Consider the following 16476-nt stretch of genomic DNA (forward strand, 5'->3'; position numbering starts at 1 on the left):
AAATGACATTTTTGATCCTGTGGCTAATAATTAGCTGATCAGCTAGCCATGGCCACAGTTTGTTAGCATTAGCCTGTACTGCTAGCTGTAGTTGATGTAGTATTTGATTTATTAGATTCAGAAGAAATACCTCTGTATTTGGGTACATGATTTTTTATTCTTTAAAAGAGTAGTAAATGGTGAATATCAATCCACATACGAGGAAGTGCCATGACACTGCTACAACACAGCTGTGTTGATGTGACCCATCCAGCCCCCCCTGCTCCCCCAGGTAGCACAGATGGAAGGATGGATATGTTGATGTGTGTACTTTGGTAGTGTGGACAGCTAAGCTAGGAGTCAGTCTTCATGCTAAGCTAGGCTAACCGGGCTCGGCTTCTGCTGTGGTTGAGCGTCGGATGTCTGCTCTCATAAAGCCGGGCGGATGTCCAGTTAGACTTTTGGTGTCCAACGTGAACACGAGATCGATGTTGCTTCACCATGACGCTCTGGCAGTGTCCTCTCTCGTTGGTCCGGCGGACCTCTCAACCCATCAGTGCCACCACCCATCACCACTTAAAGTAACCAACAGATGTGTGCACAAGGAAATACTTTTTTTAACATTTAATTTAATCATTTGAAATATATTTAGATATGAAGGAAATCCCCGTCCTGCTTGTGATGATCAGCTGTTGCAGCAGCAGCGATCATTTCATGAGTGTTTGAGCCCTAGCAGGACGAGCAGAGACAGCAGAGGAAGGGTGGAGGGGCTCTGCAGAGACACTTGGCTCCAGATGTGGACAGAAGGCGGCCCGATGCATCAGGACTCTTTTGTCATCTCACTTCTTGGCCGTTTCTTGTGCCACATCCATCAGATCATCAAACAGGTCTAAGGCACAAAAGAGGAAAAGTGCTGGTTGAATTTGTTCAAATAATATATTTTAGCAGAAAACCAGACAAAGTTAGAATAACAACAGGAAGATTCCTCAGTTGGCCACAAATCTGATTCTCTCTAAGATGGCGTCCAAAATCAGGAGAGCAAACATCCATCCCAGCAGAGCTGGACATGAGGGGTGAGGGCGAGGAGCAGGGAGCACTGTTTAATCCAAGCGTGACAGACACAGATCATGAAACTCTGGAAGTTGCTGTGAAATGTGTCATTATTCATGTTACCTCTAGAGGTCGCTGTCAGGGTGAAGCCTCTCCATACGTACCTCCGTCACTGACTGCTACACTTTGTCCAGCATGTCCTCCTGGTATCTCGCAGCCTCCCGCGGCGCCCGCTCCTTCCATTTCATTGAACAGACCGTGGAAGCCAGACTTCTTCGGCCTGTCATCGTCATTGTCGTCCTTGTTGAAGATCTTGGAGAAGAATCCTCCGTCCTCTTCTTTCTTCTCGTCTTTTCCAAATGAGAACAATCCTCCCTCCTCCTCGTCTTTCTTGCCTTTGTCCTTATCACCACCGAATAATGAAAAGATTCCGTCTTTTCCCTCGTCTTTGTCTTCAACTTTGCCACCCAGAGCCTTCGTCACCATGTCCTCCATGAAGTCACCTACAGATCAAAACCAGCGCAGGTGAGCCTGAGTCCACAAAGTAGAACACCATAAAGGAGGAGCTTAACACCAAATTGTGCCTTTACTTTACCACACAGACATCCATTTCTCATCATACGCATGGACTTTGCAGTTAAGTAGACCATCAGTGTCTAGTGACCTTAACCAAACCCATCCCTCCATGTTCTCCCTCTCCTCCTGTTGAGGGTGGTGGGGGTGGAGCCTATCCCAGCAGCCTTCCCCCTGGACAGGTCACCAGTCCATGGCAGGGCCAACACATAGAGACAGACAACCATTGGCTCTCCCAGCCACGCCTACGGTCAATCTAGAGTCTGGATTAACCTGGTCCCTCTTGATGTCTTTGGACTGTGGAGGAAGCTGGAGTACCAGAGAGAACCCAGCAGGAACAGGGAGAACATGGAGACTCACCCAGAAAGACCCCGTGCTGCAGCCGGGGCTCCACCCACAACCTTCTTGCTGGGGGCCACAGGGAGGACCTCTGCTCCACCCACAACCTTCTTGCTGGGGGCCACAGGGAGGACCACTGCTCCACCCACAACCTTCTTGCTGGGGGCCACAGGGAGGACCACTGCTCCACCCACAACCTTCTTGCTGGGGGCCACAGGGAGGACCACTGCTCCACCCACAACCTTCTTGCTGGGGGCCACAGGGAGGACCACTGCTCCACCCACAACCTTCTTGCTGGGGGCCACAGGGAGGACCAGTGCTCCACCCACAACCTTCTTGCTGGGGGCCACAGGGAGGACCACTGCTCCACCGGGCCGGCCCTTTAACAAAGTGCTGTTTATATCTCCACTATGGTGAGATAGGGGGGTTTGGGTTGTCTGTCCGTTGGTCTCATTCACTCTTAACGCCATATCTCTGGAACCTCCTAAGGGAATCTCTCCAAAATTTTCCACAAAAGTCTACTGGGAGTCAAGACTTGAAAAGATTTTAGGGGTCAAGGGTCAAAGGTCACTGTGACAGGCACACATCTCAATGTGTTATTCCTAAATCTGACAACCTCAACTGACACGTCTCTAAACTTTTTCCAACTGTGAATTTTCGTTCAAGAAGCAGCTGCCAGGGAATAATGGTGAAATAAAGTCTTGTTAAGAAGAAGAAGAAGACGGAGAAGAAGTATTGATGAACGCTGATAGTTCAGGCCTGATGGCGTGATCATGTGACGTGGCATTGCACAGATACTAAAAAGGAAATACTTGAACACGATGTTATTATCATGTGACCTGCAGCGTCGTCGTGGCCTCTGTGCTCACAGATCAGACGAGTCACCTTTGACCCTGTAGTTCATCGCCTGCCCATGAATCAGCTGATTAACCACCTGAGCAGCTCGGATGCGAATGTTTCGGTTCGTCCAGCGGACAGGAAGTGGGAGACGTGGCTGGAAAAAAAACATCGCCGTCTGTGTCTCTCCTGGCTGGATTCCTTCACCCAGGAACGCCTTCAGGCATTTCTGATGATGTCATCATGCCTCACAACGCTTCCCTCATGCTGATGACTTAAATCGTTCTGTAAAATCCAGAATGGCTGTGCGCCCTGTACCTCGCCAATGGCGATTCATTCTCAATCTGCTGACCCGTTTCCTGTCACGAGGTTTCTGATCACTATGGAATTATTGATCTCTTTCTGTGGTCTGTTTTCTACTCACCTGCTCTCTTCCCAATAAAGGATGCGATTTTCCCCTCCATGTCTGAAGCGTTTCTACGTGAGAGCAGAGTGTTGCAGTGTTTCCCAGCAGGTGCACAGGTGAGACTGCCGGGCCAACGCCTCTCAGGTGTCTTCCTATTGGCCATCAAATGTGTGTGTGTGTGTGTGTGTGTGTGTGTGTGTGTCAGGACCAACCTGTTCCACCGGCTGTAACGCCTCTGACTGAAGTTTCATTGTGGGCTCACCTGGCGTGGCATCAGCTGTGGTGACGCCAGGTGAGGTCTGATGCTGCAGGCAGGTGAGTCATGTGACAGATCCACACCAGTAATGAAAATAATAACACACACACACACTTGTACTTCTATATCATTGTGAGGACTGTCATTGACGAAAGGCTTGCGTGTGTGTAAATTGTATATTTTAAACCCTGCAGGATTAAAACCAGAGATACATTTATTTGGATGAGTTTGCAAACCATAGAAGACCAAAATCTTCTTTGCATCTTTGAGTTTCAGTGGATGTTTGTGTCTAATTTGTCCAACTCCCTCCAGATCTACCAGGCTAACAGGACGGGGCAGGGGGACCACCTGGGTACCTGATGCCGGGCCATGAACATTTGTGGCCCCCCCTGGTGTCTGCAGGGGAAAATAACACAAGGTTATCAAACCCGATCTCGTGGTTGACAAGCCTGCATGTCCAGTTTGGCCACTCAATCATGTCCACTACTCAGCTGGGAGGGACAAGGACACCAGTCCAGTTCACCCTGAGAAGTTTCAGGGGCACCGACCGCAGTCCACTGTTGATACTTCCGCCACGAGGTTCTGTAGCCCAGGACTGGATAAAGGCTGGATTAGGAAGACCTGGGCTGCGTCCGAATAGCCAAGTAGGTCTGATGGTAGGTCTCAGAGCAGGTCGGAGGCTGTCCCAAACCACAACTGGCGTGAGTAGCGACCTACTTCTCAACCTAAATTCCAGCCTAAATACGCCCACATTGTAGGTCGGTTCAGGTGCATCCTACGGAGCAACCTATGGCCCACAATGCACCGCGGACGTCTTCTTCGTCCCCTAAAAACTTGTGGACCCTCAAGCCAAGTTAGCGCCACCAACAGTCTCCCATTCTGATGAACACCAACATTTATAGTTGTTGATGACTAAAGGTGTGTTAATGTGCTTAATAATAGAGAATGAGTGAAAGGAGCTCAGAGTGGAGTGCAGTACCACAGTCAGGCCAGCAGGTGGGGCTTTCGTTGGTGCTGTCTACCTAATTGCGGTATCTGTGCTCTGCCAGCAGAGGTCGTGCTTCACCACCAATCTACTAGGGCGTCTGAATGGTGCCGCCATGTTTAGGTCGTAGCAGGAGGACGTAGGTTGGTACTTGGCCATTCGGACGCAGCCCTGGACTAGGAAGACCTGGGGCCTCATTATAAAGCTTGCTTACGCACAAAACCGGGCTTGGAAGTGCGTAAGCAACTTCTTAGGCAAGAGTTGGGATTTATGAAAAAAAAGGACTAGCGTAGGAATGTGCGCAATTTTAAGCAAACTACAGACCTTGCTTACGCACATTTTGGAGACAATTGTGACAAAGTGAGAACTATTGGTTAATGGAAAGAGCGCATATAAATGTGTAAAAATACTACTTTTTCTGCTCAGTCAAAAGTCACACGTGCCCGTTTCACGTGTTTCCTGATCCCCACCTGTAGCCGCCACGCTCCGGCGGTGAAGCCACTATTTTCTTGGCCTCCACCTTCAGACCGGACCACTTCTTTTTTTATTTTGGCGACGCTGCGCTCCGTGCCAGCCACGCCATGCAGTGGCTTTTCATTTGTTGGTCATTCCACTTGAATGGCCGCCGGATAAAGTTTCCCATCTTGCCGCCACCTCATCAACAAGCGCCTCCGTCTCGGTCTCTGAAAAGTTCCTCTTTCGTCTGGTTGATGCCATGATTGGGCGTGAAATGCCGTGGAGCCATTATGAATGTTTATATGCGAAAACCCATTCATGAGGTAATTTGCATGACCATATATGGTGAATGTGGGTGTGGAGAGGGAGGGACATGAATCAAATCCTGCTGCGCAACTTTCCGGCTGGACTGGGATTTATAAAGGGAACGTGCGTGCAGGTGTGCGTACGCACAGATTTATCAATCTGATTTTTTTTTTTTGTGTGTAGGCACTTTTCAGCTTTTCGGCGTACGTAAACTTTTAGTATGGATCCTACCCAGGTTTTATAAATGAGGCCCCTGGGCAGTTAGGGTTAGCACCATTAGCTTCAAGCTAAATGTACGTGGCTGGGTTAGGGTTAGGTTAAAGTAGTTAGGTTTAAGTAGTTAGGGAGTGTAGGAATTTTTCAACAAGTCATCATTAATCAGTCAGAAGGACCCACAGAGTCTATATTGCGCTGTTCCAAATCTGGAGAGGACACCTTCCAGTTGGTTCAAAAGAATTTATTCAGATTAACAGGAAAGAATCCAGAGCTCTGGAGATGGTCTTCCCCTATGCTGGAGTCAGCATATGCAGATGCGTCGTCCCTGGCGTTGGGGCAGGAAGTCCCACGATCTCACTCTCTCTCCAGTTTTATGTGTTACAGGGAGGTGCTGATGTGATCGCTTCTGCGTGCAAGTGTGTATTTTTGATATTCGTGTCTGTTGCAGGATCTTCTGTCTGACCCCATGCCAGTCCCTTCTGGTCCATCGTGGCCTTGTTCTTGCAGCTGTGAAGATTAAAACCTCTCTCCGATTTACAGCCATGCTCTTATCTTTCACGGCCTCATCCCACCATAGACATTCTTGTGGACTCTGTTCTGACTTAATTAGCTTGAGGGAGTGATGCTAGCATGAGCTACACTCCTGCTATTCCCTGCTGTGACCTTTTCACCTGTCCACTCTAAACAGTCTGGTCTGTGCTTCACTGCTGATAGGAAGTGTTCTTCTGTTGTCTTATATCTTGGAACGTCTATCTGTGTTGGCTCCAGTATTTATAAGTTCCTTCCTGGAGTCGCAATGGCACCAACTAATCCTGGTGCTTTGGAGATTTGTGGGACCCCTCTGTAAAACACCTTTTACTACTTCCAGATGTTCACGAGGTCAAATAAGGTGACTTGCAGCCAAGTCATCGATTCTGCCTGGGATGCATGAGCAGGAGATCCGGGTACCGCTACTAACACTAAAGAAGTACACTGATGAACTAAATACAGTGTTGGAACCTTTCCTACCTCTTTGGGAACTGCCACAGAAACACCTTTATTACAACTGCCTTGTGTGTCCTGCACTCTATTTTAAGTGAATCTATGTATAAATTTGTCTACAGGAGTCACTCAGAAGTGATGGAGGAGGGGTGAGGATTTAAGATGTTGAATAGACTTTTTGGGTGAAGTATTTCTACAAGTTTTACATAGTTTACGTTTTTCTGGACTGAACAGAAGAAGAATGTGACTCACACCAACTCACGAACCCTAACGGTGGCCTCTGTTTCACGGGAATGCTTTTAATCGAAGCGAAATCGTGTTTGTTTCAATCACTTTAATCTTCCAGGACCGATTACAGCTCTCTACCGGAAGCCCTCACGCCCATGTGACACGGATACCGGAAGTCTCCCTCCAGACCAGCGGTGTCTCGTGAGTTTACCGTGTTGTGTTCCCCTCCGCCGAGTCCCCGTTTCCCCAGTGACCGTCAGCAGGAATGTCCGCGAGCAGCCAGCTGGAGAACGCCAACCCTGTGATCTTCGAGCGGTCGGACGAGCGGCTGCTGACGGCGGCGGACGAGGATGAGGACGTCCACGACCCCATCGACGACCGAGAGATATTCGATATCCTGCTTCAGCCGTCCTGTGTAGACGGGTTCAGTCCCGGGAGAGCCTCAACGAGCCGGTCGTGTTCTCCAACAGGCAGTGACGCAGCGGCTCTGACTGTGGCGTCACTGACGGAACACTTTCATAGACCTGATAAACCCGTAATAGTAAAGATGACGTGTTCATTGCGAAGAGTGGTGCACGGAGTAGAAACATTTGTTTTAACTTAAAGTGCGTCAGCGGCTGATGTAACGTTCCTGCTTTGAGTAAAAATGGCGGACCTGTAGGGGAGACCAGGGACATTTGTGACAGTTACCAGAATTTCTTCCTCAACTCTCAATAGCCCGCCATCTTTATGGAGGAGTGGCCACAGAGGGAAACACTTGACTTTGTACTTCAGCCTCTTGAATGTTGCTATTTTGTGGCAACAAAACTTGACTTGTTCCCACACTCTTATTAATTAGTGGGAACAAGTTGTTGGATTTGAAGTAACCAAATATACTTTTGAGCCAAGAACTCATGAAAGAACAGATTCTAGCTTGGAGCCTCCAAACAACAAATCGTGGGTTAGGGTTCGGAGGAGGTTCAGGACTTGTTTCTGCCCGTCTCTCTGCAGGCTTGAGTTCCTTGACTGATGTCACATCTGATCAGATCCATCAACGACCCCGAGCACCCGCTGTCTCTGGAGGAGCTCAACGTCGTGGAGCAAATCCGGGTCAAAGTACGTCTTACGTTTACAGGAAGGGGAACCTGAGGTCACTGGGCGGTCACAGTCCTCAACACCAAACAGACACCAAATGTCTGACATTTGTCGGCGCCGGTCAGGACCACCTGACTAACCTGAGCAGCGAAGACGAGACTCAGATTCACATGACTCAGGTGATGTTAGTACGCCGATGTTGGTGCGAGGGGGCGGTCTTACAGCCGTGACTGTTGTCACCTCAACAGAAAACACCTCAGACAGTAGATTTCCAATCCAATCTGTTTCTATGGAAACACAGAGGGCCTGACTAGTACCTGGAACAGAATCAGACTTTTACCGGTCCAGTTGGCCGACCCTTCCTCAGGCTTCGCGGCAAGCACGTCAGCTAACGAGCTCATACCGCCAGCAAAAGGTTTCTGATGATAAAATGACGTTTCCATGGAGCCATTCAGCCACGCCCCCTCAGCATCATCTCCAGTTTGTAGCTGGCAGTGCTGTACAACCGACCGGCGCTCTAAGAACACGAGTGCTTCGGTCTCCTTCTGTTTGGGCGTGTCGGGCGACAGTGGAGGTTGGGGTTCTGAGTCATTTTTCCCCAACATTGTCAGTTCAAACAAGGCAGCGACTCAAAAATCTCAACGCCTCAAAACATGAACCAAACACTCCAGGCCACAGCGAGCGCCTGGCGGTGGCGGAGGGATCTCTGCTGTGAGGGGGGTCAGTCTTCGGAGCACAGCTGCGTGTGTCCTCACCTTGCTAGATGACCCGCCGGCCGCCCGGGAGCCACCTGCTGAGTGGCTCGTTGCAGTTAAACCTCTGTTTTCTGATTCGACGTCATTGACCACGGCGAATGTTTGTTCACCGGTGCATCCGTCTGTCTGATTTAACACAAAGTGTCTGTTGTCGCAGGTCAACGACGCCAAGAGCACTGTGGGTATCGAGTTCACGCCCACCATCCCGCACTGCAGCATGGCGACGCTCATCGGCCTGTCAATCAAAGTCAAACTGCTGCGCTCACTGCCGGACAGGTTCAAGGTGTGTGGCCACACGTCGACACACTCGATGCCTCCACACGCAAATGAGGTTTATTGTTGTGATGTAAAAGTGTGTGTTTGCTCGTCCAGATCGACGTTCATATCACTCCGGGGACGCACGCCTCCGAGGACGCAGGTGAACATGCTGTCTCATGAGTCACGACTGTCAGCACAATTCATCAAGTAGCTAAGTTCACTGCTCATAGAGAGGCGGAGCTTCCAGAGACTGAATGCTGTTGTCTGGGTCATGACATCATCATTGGTGTCGTGGGTCGGCATCATGGTTGAACCGTGTCTGGTTTATTTCTCTGTGTTCCATTTTGTGTGTCCAGTGAACAAACAGCTGGCGGACAAGGAGCGCGTGGCGGCGGCGCTGGAGAACTCCTCCCTGTTGGAGGTGGTCAACCAGTGTCTGTCCACCAGGAGCGCCTGAGCAGCCGGTCCACGCGAGCAAGGCTCAGCGGAACGACCAGGTTCAAGAATTCCTTTGGTTGGAGAGAATCACATGATCATCGTCTGGATTCATCAAGTCAGGGGTTCTCAATGTGGGTCGGAGGCCCTCCAGCAGCCGTTGAAGGTCCTTCAGATGAGGACGAAAGCCTCAGGCACCTGGACGCTGTTAACGGGTTGGAAGCCTCACGTCTTCCTTGAGAAAACCTTCAAACATCTACAACGTGTAGAAATGTCATGAATAAAGTTCATCACACAGAAATCCTTCCTGGCTTCCATGACTTCCTTTCCAAGAACAAAACTAAACCAACACTAGGGCCCTCCACCTGGCCCTGAAGCACCGCCTTTAACTCAAACTTCACTTCAGATGTCTGGGACTCGGCCTCCCAGGAGCCCGCGGCGCCTGGCTGACCTCCTGGCGGCTCCACGAATGACAGGAAGCTGATGGCGACCCTGAGGTGATGTCAGAGGGCAGTAATGGGTTTGATTTGATCTAAGCTTCAAAATCACATTCAAACGCTGCTCCTTGCAGAACCGAGCAGGAGAGAAAAGAACGACATGTTCTGTCTCCTCTCAGGGGTCAAACTGCTGACCCCACAGGAAGGGGGCTTCCTTCGTTTCAGGAGCTTTAATGAATCAAAATGAAGACGCAGCTCCTTTAAGGGGGAAGATTTACTTTTGTGGATAAAATTACTGACCGAGTTATTTATGTTAACTTCTAGTTTTCTAGATGCGGAAGCTGGAACCATGCTGACGAAGAGGGTCGGACCCGGATCGGTTCCGCTCAGCTGCACCGACTACTGGACGTGAGCAGAGAAGGAGCCGTAAACATGACGTATGACGTTGGATCCATCAGATACACGTTTCGGTTCTGATATTCTGAGATCAAAAGTCAAATTTGTGAGGAACAAAGTAGAAATCACCTCTTAACGTGTTACACGAAAAAGGGAGCGACGTGATGACAACGTCACAGTTTTGAGATGAGAACAGAAATTATAACAAAGTCAACAAAACAAAAGTCAAATTTAGCGAATAAAATAATAAAAACTAGAAAGTTTTTTTCCAAATCAAAATTCAGGATGGAAAAGTGAAATTATATCAGAAGCAAAAGTCCTGAACGCCGGTCTGAGGACAGGAGGCGCTGAGCTCAGCCCGCGTGACGTCAGATCTGTGGCCCCGCCCTCTAAACGCTCCAGACCAGCGGCGGAGTCCCGACGGTCGATGGAGGGTTTGTGAGCCGTCCGGGGTCCTCGCGAACGCAGGTACGTCAACTCACGTTACTGTGCATTTACCTCCCAGCAGCCTCGTGCTCGTGGGTGACGTAGTTCCGGTGGCTTTGGCTCAGTTGTCAACTTCTTGAAGCAGCAGGAAGATTCCAGAGGGACACATCTGTCTCTGGTGAGGCGGGGACATGTTTGTCCTGAGTCCCTCAACATGGGGAGACTCTTCCCGTGTCCCGAGTCCGGATGGACTCGTCAACAGAGAAAAACAACATGTCTGCTAGCGTGGACAGGAGACACGAGTGTCTCAGAGACACATGATCCTCATCAGAGCTGCTGCGTGCGCGTGCGGGCGGGCAGGCGGGCGCGCGCCAGCTGCTCTCCTCTGGAACGTCAGTGTGAAGTGACGTCACATTCATCTATGAGGTGAAAAGTCAAACTATTCTGATTCTCCGCTCAAGTCAGCAGAGGGACGACGTAGGAAGGTCCCGGGTTGGGGGGGGGGGTTCAGATGTTTGAAGTGGTGTGTGTGTGGGGGGGTGTTTGAGGTGGTGTGTGTGTGTGGGGGTGTTTGAAGTGGTGTGTGTGTGGGGGGGTGTTTGAGGTGGTGTGTGTGTGTGTGTGGGGGGGGGGGTGTTTGAGGTGGTGTGTGTGTGTGTGGGGGTGTTTGAAGTGGTGTGTGTGTGGGGGGGTGTTTGAGGTGGTGTGTGTGTGTGTGTGTGGGGGGGGGTGTTTGAGGTGGTGTGTGTGTGTGTGGGGGTGTTTGAAGTGGTGTGTGTGTGGGGGGGGTGTTTGAGGTGGTGTGTGTGTGTGAGGTGGTGTGTGTGTGGGGGTGTTTGAGGTGGTGTGTGTGTGGGGGGGGGTGTTTGAGGTGGTGTGTGTGTGTGGGGGGGGGTGTTTGAGGTGGTGTGTGTGTGTGGGGGGGTGTTTGAGGTGGTGTGTGTGTGTGAGGTGGTGTGTGTGTGAGGTGGTGTGTGTGTGGGGGGGGTGTGTGAGGTGGTGTGTGTGTGTGTGTGTGTGGGGGGGGGTTGAGGTAGTGTGGGGGGGCAGCTGAGCCTGGTGTTTACCCTTCACCTGGATGCTACTTTAGAATAGATGTACTTCTCCAGCTCCACCTGCAGGGGGCTTGTTGAGTGTTTTACAGCTGTCTGACAGGTCAGATCTCCAGTCTGGGTCACCTGACTCAAACTGGTTCAAGTTCAAGGGGAGGGGGAGGAGCTCTGGGCTGAGCCGCTGCTGCTGGCGTGTTGAGGAGGCTGCCGTTTCGGGCATTTCCTGTTGGGAGTGTCCCATATGTCCAGCTACTCTGAGGCTTCGTGGCCGTCCCAGAAGATGCTGGACGAACAATGAATCTCATCTGGGTGCGCTGGGGGGTCTGAAGTGTTGCTCAGGAGAGGTCGCACAGGGGCCCCTGACCCTGGCTGCTGCCATGGAGACAGGCTCAGGTGGAGGCCAGCACAATAAGCACCACCAGCTAACGTCTCCAAACTGGCACATGCCCACATGTACCCACTCGATGAAAAGTCAGCACATCGTTAGCGTGCCCCCCCCCCCCCCATTAAAAATGTCACTTACTAATCTGTTGACAAGCAAAGGCATTGACCAACTTCCTGTGTGGGCTCAGTTGAAGACCAGTGAAGAAGTACTGATTTCCTGTTTGTAGTTGGGTCAGAGCTGATGACGTGAACTGGGACGTAGCGTGTGCTAGCACGCCGTGAAGCAGGAAGTGACCGTTGCGGTTTCAGTTGTGTAAGAGTAAAACTGTGCAGGTTCATGGATGTCTCCTGTGGAAGTCGTTAACTGAAAACAGTTGTAATTCAAACAGGGCTGTGAGATGTTGTGAAGGATATCAGAGTTCAGTGTGAAAACAAATATGGTGAATGTTGTCATGGTGACAAAGGAGCTGCCGATATGCATGACAGCAGTGTTTTACTTGATTAATAAAATAGATGTGAATTGTTTGGAATTTCAGTGCCGTGTGTTTCCGCCTTCTTGTCCTTTGAGACGGTTTCGCTGCGACGTGAGGATAAGAGCGTGGAAAGTGACTTCAGCCAAACTGAGACAAACACAGGAGCGCGGCTGACATTTGTTTTGTCCAAAAAAAGCCCCTCCTCCATCATTTCCTGTTGTCAGTGTTTGCTTCTTCTTCATTTCTGTGTCACACACCATTGCTGATGTGTCATCCTGTATATCAGCATGTACACTTGATTCTGATTGGCTCCTGGTTCTTTCACACTACCAGTGATGTAATTAGAACACACACTGCTGGACAAGCTCCGCCCTTTTGATGTCATCTGTTTGTCAGGACACCTGGCTTGAGGAACTCTGATGTACTGAACGGATCTCCTGCCTGTGTATTTGGATCACATTTGGAGTATTCAAACGTTCCCTGACACCAGACTGGTCAAACCATCCCTCCATCCTCCCTCCATCCATCCATCCATCCCTCCCTCCATCATCTATCCCTCCCTCCATCCATCCCTCCATCCATCCCTCCATCATCCATCCTCCCTCCATCCATCCATCCCTCCATCCATCCATCCCTCCATCATCCATCCTCCCTCCATCATCTATCCTCCATCCATCCATCCATCCCTCCATCTATCCATCCATCCATCATCCCTCCCTCCATCATCCATCCTCCATTTATCCATCCCTCCATCATCCCTCCATCCATCCTCCATCCCTCCATCTATCCATCCCTCCCTCCATCCATCCCTCCATCATCCATCCTCCCTCCATCCATCCATCCATCCCTCCATCCATCCATCCATCCCTCCCTCCATCATCCATCCCTCCATCCATCCCTCCATCATCCCTCCCTCCATCCATCCATCCCTCCATCCATCCCTCCATCATCCACCCTCCCTCCATCATCCATCCTCCCTCCATCCATCCATCCATCCATCCCTCCATCATCCATCCTCCCTCCATCCCTCCATCCATCCATCCCTCCATCTATCCATCCATCCCTCCATCCTCCCTCCATCCCTCCTCCATCCATCCATCCATCCCTCCCTCCATCATCTATCCCTCCCTCCATCCATCCCTCCATCCTCCCTCCATCCATCCATCCCTCCCTCCCTCCCTCCATCATCTATCCCTCCATCCATCCCTCCATCCATCCCTCCATCATCCATCCTCCCTCCATCCATCCATCCCTCCATCCATCCATCCCTCCATCATCCATCCTCCCTCCATCATCTATCCTCCATCCATCATCCATCCCTCCATCTATCCATCCATCCCTCCATCATCCACCCATCCATCATCCCTCCCTCCATCATCCATCCCTCCATTTATCCATCCCTCCATCATCCCTCCATCCATCCTCCATCCCTCCATCTATCCATCCCTCCCTCCATCATCCATCCCTCCATCCATCCCTCCATCATCCATCCTCCCTCCATCCATCCATCCATCCCTCCATCCATCCATCCCTCCCTCCATCATCCATCCCTCCCTCCATCATCCATCCCTCCATCCATCCCTCCATCATCCCTCCCTCCATCATCCATCCTCCCTTCATCCATCCCTCCATCATCCATCCTCCCTCCCTCCATCCATCCCTCATCATCCATCCTCCCTTCATCCATCCCTCCATCATCCATCCTCCCTCCATCTATCCATCCCTCCATCCATCCCTCCATCATCCATCCTCCCTCCATCCATCCATCCCTCCCTCCCTCCCTCCATCATCCATCCCTCCATCCATCCCTCCATCATCCCTCCCTCCATCCATCCCTCCATCCATCCATCCATCCCTCCATCCATCCCTCCATCATCCACCCTCCCTCCATCATCCATCCTCCCTCCATCCATCCATCCATCCATCCATCCATCCATCCATCCATCCCTCCATCATCCATCCTCCCTCCATCCATCCATCCCTCCATCCATCCATCCCTCCATCCATCCATCCCTCCATCATCTATCCTCCATCCATTCATCCCTCCATCTATCCATCCATCCCTCCATCATCCATCCATCCATCATCCCTCCCTCCATCATCCATCCCTCCATTTATCCATCCATCCATCCTCCATCCATCCCTCCATCTATCCATCCCTCCCTCCATCGTCCATCCCTCCCTCCATCCATCCCTCCATCATCCATCCATCCCTCCATCATCCATCCTCCCTCCATCCATCCCTCCATCATCTATCCTCCATCCATCCATCCCTCCATCATCCATCCATCCTCCATCATCCCTCCCTCCATCCATCCATCATCCCTCCCTCCATCATCCATCCCTCCATCATCCCTCCATCATCCCTCCATCCCTCCCTCCCTCCATCATCCCTCGCTCCATCATCCATCCCTCCATCATCCCTCCATCCATCCATCCATCCATCATCCCTCCCTCCATCATCCATCCCTCCATCCATCCATCATCCCTCCTCTATCATCCTCCCTCCATCATCCATCCCTCCATCTATCCATCCATCCCTCCATCATCCCTCCATCATTCCTCCCTCCATCCATCCATCCATCATCCCTCCCTCCATCATCCATCCCTCCATCATCCCTCCATCCATCCCTCCCTCCATCCATCCATCCATCATCCCTCCATCCATCCCTCCCTCCCTCCATCCATCCATCATCCCTCCCTCCATCATCCCTCCCTCCATCATCCATCCCTCCATCATCCCTCCCTCCATCATCCATCCCTCCATCATCCCTCCATCATCCCTCCCTCCATCATCCATCCCTCCATCATCCCTCCATCCATCCCTCCATCCCTTGAGATCAATTACTGAATGTCTCCTGAGTGTTTTGGCGCCGGCTGCTGGCTTCCGTTACAGCACTGAAACAAGGTCATGACTTGTAAGCTCTCAAAGAAAACAACAAGCTTGTTGTCATGGAAGAGCGCCATCTGCAGGTGGGGCTTCTACAATGACGGTGACCTTGAGGACAGGAGGACCGCGGTTCTCTCTGGACAGACGACCACGTACACTAGTGAATGATTGCAAAGTTACTTGTTTTTTTGACTCAGTGTGAGAAAAAGGGAAGTGAGAAGAGGAAGTGGTGAGGTCTTTGCGAGGAGGCGTGGCCTGTGATGGACGGTTAGAGGAAATAACCCTGCGTGTGCTTGTGTTGCAGCTGCATGTGGCTGCTCATCAGCCTCTGTATTTTCATGAGGAAGGAGCTGAGGTGCTTCTCCTGTCTCCTCACCATCCTGCTGCTGCTCCCATGGACACAGACTGAGTAAGTACGCTTTTCAGGAGAGGCCAGTGTGAAGCATCTCAGGAGGCTTCTAGCTTCCTGGATTCTTGTGTCGCAACCCGGCTGCTGCAAGTCATCACAGGTCAAACACTGCTAATCAGATTTGACCGCAATCAATTGATCGTGTTTTTCTGCTTCATCAATCACATGATCTCCATCGTCTGACTTTTTTTTGGCCACCGGCACCGAGTGAAGCATGGGGCGTCTGCAGCTGTCCTGGCACGTCTGTTTCAGGTTGTGACATTAGCCTAAGTGAGCAGCCTCGCCTCTGTCTTCAGATCAATAACAAATGCTCTGTTTCCACGGCAACCATCCGTCCAGAAGTCTCCACCGAGGGAAACTTCCATCATCTGTCCCGAGTCCTCTGACTCTTTTATCAGACTCAGAGCTCACGAAGATTTTCCAGGTTACCAAAGAACTGTGAAAAAGTGCGTGTCAGCACATTTCTAGCTGTGCAGTCGATGGATGGTGAGAACACAGAAGTCCGAGAACCCATGAAGATGATCACTTCCTGTCGGACTGCTAAAGTACCTCAGCCCTGCCATGCTAACTTCCTGTAGCAGCGCTCTGGTAAATGATCACATTGGCACTCTTTTGCTGAATTATTTTCTCAACAGACTTCAGATGAGTGAGGCTGGTTGGTTTTGTGAGATCGTGACATCACAAGATCATGTGAGAAACAGCTTGTAAGGCGAGTGGTCCATGGAGGAAATGTGGGTGTGGCTTCAGTGTCACATCAGGGACAATCATCATTCAAAACAATGATGACTCCTGAAGAGGCGAGCATAGGTGCTGCTGTAGCATCAGAGACATCAGACCACTGGCGCTGACGATGGAGGAAGATGACGGTGATGAAG

The 16476-nt window shown here is 50.9% G+C and overlaps 3 protein-coding genes across 4 annotated transcripts in view; 2 read left to right on the plus strand and 1 right to left on the minus strand.

The window, feature by feature from the left end:
- Positions 1–164: 164 nt before the first annotated feature.
- LOC147247061 (uncharacterized) lies at positions 165–3356 on the minus strand. Its single transcript, XM_086180548.1, has 3 exons — positions 3203–3356; positions 1194–1532; positions 165–868 (listed from the first exon to the last, which is right to left on the minus strand). Exons 1-3 carry the CDS (start codon positions 3345–3347, stop codon positions 819–821), a joined length of 534 nt encoding a protein of 177 aa, XP_086036674.1. The 5' UTR covers positions 3348–3356; the 3' UTR covers positions 165–818.
- Positions 3357–6765: 3409 nt separating this feature from the next.
- ciao2b (cytosolic iron-sulfur assembly component 2B) lies at positions 6766–9435 on the plus strand. Its single transcript, XM_086180105.1, has 5 exons — positions 6766–7004; positions 7628–7707; positions 8599–8724; positions 8814–8859; positions 9056–9435. The coding sequence occupies exons 1-5, from the start codon at positions 6878–6880 to the stop codon at positions 9154–9156; spliced, it is 480 nt and encodes a 159-aa protein (XP_086036231.1). The 5' UTR covers positions 6766–6877; the 3' UTR covers positions 9157–9435.
- A 67-nt stretch (positions 9436–9502) lies between these two features.
- Positions 9503–16476, plus strand: part of wipf1b (WAS/WASL interacting protein family, member 1b) — a 17276-nt gene continuing 10302 nt past the window's right edge. Inside the window, exons 1-4 of one of the 2 annotated variants that reach the window (XM_086180102.1) lie at positions 9503–9631; positions 9896–10008; positions 10252–10435; positions 15497–15601. The gene's annotated coding sequence lies outside the window, so the exon portion shown is untranslated. Of the gene's footprint in view, positions 9632–9895; positions 10009–10251; positions 10436–15496; positions 15602–15642 lie in introns of those variants that run through there. The other variant, XM_086180104.1, reaches the window with a different exon arrangement.

This window comes from Aulostomus chinensis, chromosome 16 (genome assembly GCF_037954235.1).
Source record: "Aulostomus chinensis isolate RoL2024-O1b breed Wild chromosome 16, RoL_Achi_v1.0, whole genome shotgun sequence".
NCBI lineage: Eukaryota > Metazoa > Chordata > Actinopteri > Syngnathiformes > Aulostomidae > Aulostomus > Aulostomus chinensis.